This window comes from Leuciscus leuciscus (assembly GCF_965113295.1).
Source record: "Leuciscus leuciscus genome assembly, chromosome: 19".
NCBI classification, from domain to species: domain Eukaryota; kingdom Metazoa; phylum Chordata; class Actinopteri; order Cypriniformes; family Leuciscidae; genus Leuciscus; species Leuciscus leuciscus.
Window position 1 is genome coordinate 11,871,537 of NC_138743.1, and position 5,364 is coordinate 11,876,900.

General features: G+C 41.1%; 1 protein-coding gene across 1 annotated transcript; it reads left to right on the top strand.

Annotated features, from left to right (window-relative positions):
- Positions 1 to 2,120: 2,120 nt before the first annotated feature.
- LOC309482448 (uncharacterized protein) lies at positions 2,121 to 5,064 on the top strand. Its single transcript, XM_082147791.1, has 4 exons — positions 2,121 to 2,470; positions 2,622 to 2,809; positions 3,176 to 3,874; positions 4,245 to 5,064. The coding sequence occupies exons 2-4, from the start codon at positions 2,626 to 2,628 to the stop codon at positions 4,433 to 4,435; spliced, it is 1,074 nt and encodes a 357-aa protein (XP_082003917.1). The 5' UTR covers positions 2,121 to 2,470; positions 2,622 to 2,625; the 3' UTR covers positions 4,436 to 5,064.
- Positions 5,065 to 5,364: the final 300 nt, after the last annotated feature.

Genomic DNA, 5,364 nt, shown 5'->3' on the forward strand with positions numbered 1-5,364 from the left:
TTTTTAGACTTTGTAAATTTCATATAGCCTATATAGTGTAATTTTAAGTATTTTTCTGAGAAGTACACAAAAAGTAGAATGAAAGTATAGCCTACTTTCTCATTTTAGTTTAAAAATAGCACACTTTGGGGGGAATTCCCACAAACTACCCACTTATAGCATAATAATCTTGAGATCCAACAAAAATGTTTTAGTAAACATATTTATACAGAAATGGACCATGGATAACTTTAGACAATTTGTGAACCCTGTTTTGTTTTCAGATAGTTTAATATAACTTTCAAAAAAGTCCAGTACCCACCGTTTATATACTGTCTATGGTACCCACCACAGTTGCTAGGCAACAAGAACAGTCCTCCGTAGGCTATAGGCCATCCCATTTAACAATGCTTTGTCTGACCTTCACGGCCTTCAAAGGGTGTAGCCTCGGAAGTCCTGCACACTTTCTTTCTGTTTCGTCCTCGCGCTCTCAAGTGACCACCAAGACTGCAATTTTGGGTATTGGCACAAGCCCTTAGACCCATCAGTGATATTCTTATGCATTAGCTACAGTCTAGCACTAGATGTCAGCAATGTGATGTACAATTGATGTAAGGTTTGCTCTGTGATGGGTCAGCTGGCATAAGAATGTTTATTTTAGGCTCCTGGGGTGAAGGATCTAGTGTCAGAGTATCACTTCCCTCATCAAGGGAAATGACAAAGTGACTGATGCATGAAACCATTTCATTCCTTGGCCAATGCGCAACAAATGAAGTACCCATGAACGTGCACATTAGAAAGCTAATTGGTTTTAGTGTCATGCTAAATTGTGCTTTATTACAGGCAACATCTGTTAGCCTGGATCTGTGTGAAGCGCTTCTCACTTTCAAATTAGACTTTTCTTCTTTCCAAAGACAATTTCCTGTGAGTTTGGCAAATTCGAACACATGATTTTTGTGACTTTATAAACAACTATTTGATCAAAGTCAAATATTGTTGTATCATGTGAAATCCAATCTGTGTCCGTTCAAAACTTGACTCAACTGTGTTTCATAGTGTCCATTCCAAGCTGAGTACATTTATCATAACTCGCCAGGGACTGATATAAAAGGATACCCACTGTTTCCTCTAATTCAGAGAAAGATGGGTATTTTTAATAGAGTCTGGGCATTGGGGGTGGACATAAATCTGAGAACGTACATGACCTCTAGTAATATGTGGCTTTGTCTTCAGCCAGAGTTCTTGTCTGCAGCCTGCTGCGGCTGATTGACTCCATTTGCAATTTATTGCAGCACTGGAAATTACAGGAATTTGTCCAGTCTTGGTACTATTTGGCATCAGTGACAGAGCATGAGTGCGGAGCAGTAGGGCGTTGAAAAATCTATTTGAGATACAGTTTTATTTTGCAACAATACATCCATCTGATTGGGGGTGGGAAGGGATTCACTGATGTTGAAAGAAGTATGTGTGTATGGCTTTTTCACAAACACAGTAAAAGCGAGCATGAAATGCACTTTGATTTTTCTAGCTGTTTGTGTTGTGTTGCTTTGTTTGTTTACTTGATACAGAAATGAATAATTGTTAAAGAGCAGATGCAGCATTAACACATTCCTATTAATCAGAATCACGCAAGCGTTTTTTTTATCAGCTCTGACTGCTCCTCTTTTTGGGTGGCTAGAGGTGGTGCGTCGGTTTTTCTCAGCTTGGTGCTGGAGAAAATTCTAATTATGCTGCTCCAGATGGCTTGCATATTCGGTTGCTGTTGGCGGGCCTTGAAAGAGCTTTCGTCTTTATCGCGCAATAAAATCATCTTGGTGAACAGACACGTCAAACTTAAAGACACAGCTATAATAACATCTCTGGAGGTTTGTGCGTTTCCTGCGGCCAGCCAGCCCTCCTCTTTCAAAGCGTTGGGGCCGTGAAAACGAGAGTGACACTGATGATGCTCGCGAGAAACTGAGAAACTGTGACTCGTTCTTACTGTTAATCCTGGCGGACAATGCCAAGAAAAGCCCAAGGGGAAAGCTGTATAAGGTCCTTGTCCTTATCAGCTCAGCAGGCTCTCTGAAGGCTGAGTGATTGTGCCGCCCGAACCGATCACTTGTGCTCATCGACCTGCCCTATTATCATGTGTGCTCACTGATATAACAGTGACATCAATCTGCCGTGAACCAGACCGTACCTGTGCCAAGTTAAACAATCAAAGCCATGCATAAGGTGCCCTGTGAATTCACACACCTACGCAAAAACGCATGCCCGCAGATTTTTCTCTAGGGATGCAGGAGTTCATTTGGCAGGGAAACCTGTCATGATCTGTGCATGTCATTTTTCTCACCAACGTGCTGTGCTGGGAGTTTTACAGAGCTCACACTTTGCTGGAGGGGCAAACATTTCGGCTCATTTCAGGCTTCATCCGAGCTCAGACCGGCTACTAGCTTTGCGTATAAAAGCAGCGTTGGATTTAGACGTCCATTAAGCATCTGGTCACAAGGTAAGTCTGCATTAGTTATTTGCATCTAACACAAACAGTATGTCCGGCAATGTGTGGGGTTCTCTTTGCAGTAATACCCCTAATGCTCTTTTCAATAGGATTATATTTTCCTTCGTGACATAATTGAATCACTGGCTCTGCGTGTTTTCAGGGATATGAAGCTGGTTGCAGGGTTAGCCGTGCTATGGCTGTGGGTTGCAGAGGCCGTGGAAAACTGCCCCAGTGATTGTAAATGCAGCCAGAAATCCAGTACGGAAAAGACTGAAGTCAACTGTCAAAAGAGGGGACTTCAGAGCATCCCACCCAAACTCCCTCTGGACTCATGGATCCTAAAAATGGGTGAGCAGGAACGTTCTCAGTAATAGTGCATGGATCTTCATGTAACCTTAAAGTTTTGGGATCAGTATGTTTTGCAGAATCATGGGTAATGTCGTTTTTCACCAGGAACAGGTTAAACGTGCTGAAATAATGCAGGCTGATTGCTTCAACAAAAGCATACCATCATTTTACAACCTTGCTGTTCAGTTTTTAATGGTCAATTATTGTTAAAAATCAATTCCCCTTTGGAGAAAATGATTGGGAATTTTACTTCCGGGACCTGACTGTTGCACTCAACTTCTTAACCCTATGAACATAGTGATTTTTGCTTCAGCACCGCCAATTAAACCCTCCTCTTTTGCTTCCTTTTGTTTATTTATTTTCAAGGTGAAAATTTTCTGCAGGACCTCCCAGAAAACATCCTGAACTCCGTCCCAAAAATCGAGAGCGTAAACTTGGAGCGAAACTCAATCAAATCAATACACCCTCAAGCATTTGCTGGTGCCCAGCGATTGATGCTTTTGAATCTGCAAGGAAACCGAATGTCTAAACTTCCAGTGAAGGGCTTCAAAGACCTCCTAAACCTACGCTTTCTCATGCTGGGCCAGAATCAGATAGCTAGCCTGAAACCTAACATGTTCATTGGCATGAGGAACCTCTCAGAGCTGGATCTGCCCCTGAACGCCCTCACTGCCCTCCCACCAAATGCATTCAAGCCTCTGATTGCCCTCAAAGTTCTGGACCTTGCCTTGAACCGCATCCAGAGGATCTCGCCCAAAGCCTTTGTTGGACTTGAAGAGCTGCTTTTTCTCAACTTGGACAACAACAAGCTGACGAATATTCAAGCTGGGACCTTTGGGCCCCTGATTGGTCTTGAGATGCTGGTACTGGACAACAATTTGCTCTCCACACTTACCGCATCCACATTAGAAGGTCTTTCCAACCTGCAGGAGCTGTATATCAGAAAGAATGAAATTGAGAGCCTGCCAGCTGACGTATTCCGCCACACACCTAAACTTACTCATGTGGGCTTAAGTGGGAATCGACTTCAAGCCATTGATGGCAACATGCTAGCCAACATGCAAGGTAAGAATTAGGAATCGACTAGTTGGTGGGTTGCCTGACCAGCTGACTATCAGTTCTAAGGAAATACTATATTATTAGGCTGGTTTCAGATTACCGGACACTTGTTTCAACACAAAACTTGTTTCTTAGGGGGTGTTGCCATAAGATATGCTTCTGCGTTTATCTAGATGGAGCACAATGTAATAGAACAGAATATAGGTGTCTCAAGATGATTTTTACAGTCAACATAATTGCTAGTAGAAAAAAAGAATGTAACATGGTATGATGACTCAAAAAATTCTGTATTGTTTGGTCAAAAACATGAAAACATTTACTTTTTTATTCTTATCTGTTAAGTGTAACACGTTATTCAAATCTCTGATTGATTCAGGGTTGAAGGAGGTGTTTCTGCACGATAACCCATGGAAATGCGACTGCAGTATCAACTCGCTGGTACATTACGTAGCCCAGACAAGGGCTAATCATTCGCCTCTGCAAAGACTTCGGTGCTTTAGCCCAGAAGAGTTTCGTGATAGACCCATCCACCAGCTGAAAGCTGAGGAACTTCCCTGCAGGGCTTAGAAAATCCTCACGTCTGATATCATATCACGTGCGACCTCCAAAAGTTGGAAGCGCAGCATAATAACAGCGTGATATTTTCTGTAATTTAATAGTGATGCTTCACATAACTCCAACCACAATGACTTTGACAGGTTAATGATAGTGCTGCTGTTCTGCAGATAATCGTAACTTTCACCCACACCAGACCACCTGGAGAGGCTCTCAGAAGTACATCCTAAAAAACAAAAGGAAGAACTGTGCATTTGGTATTCCCAATACAGAAGAAATGTCAATTTTTTGTAATATAATGATAATATATTTTCATTTTCAATTTAACATTACAAATGATTCTCTTAAATGCATTATTTATCCAAAGTGTTTTTTATTGTCCTTCAGCATCAACATAGAAGATGCTCTCAAAATATAATCCCTCTAAATAATGTTAGTAGGTGAGTATAACTGCTGTATTTTTTATTTAATGTCATTAAACCCATGTTTACAATTAGTTATCTATATGATGTATACAGTATATACACAATAAATCTCGAATCTGCGAATGCACATGTGCAAATGATTTTTTTGTTAGAAGCAGTGAAGCTTAAAGGAAATAAATAGAGGTTAGAAAATCCCCTCTTGCTCAGAGACCGACTGCAAACTTCCACCACCACCTGAGACTGAATTCCTCATCGGATTGCTACAGCTGAATAAGCTTCCTTTGAAATCATCATGCTGTCTCTAAATTCCACCCAGGGCGCTGAAGCTGCAGTCCCACATTTTGAGATGCTGGGAAGGTGTTACAAAGCAAGCTGCTTTAAAACTTCTGCTTCAGTACTGCTACAGTTTACTGATATTATTCGAACTGGTGGAACAGCATTTATAAAATGTATTCATAGCACATGTAAAAAATAAAATAAAAAGACATTAAATATGAGATCAGATAATTGAACATT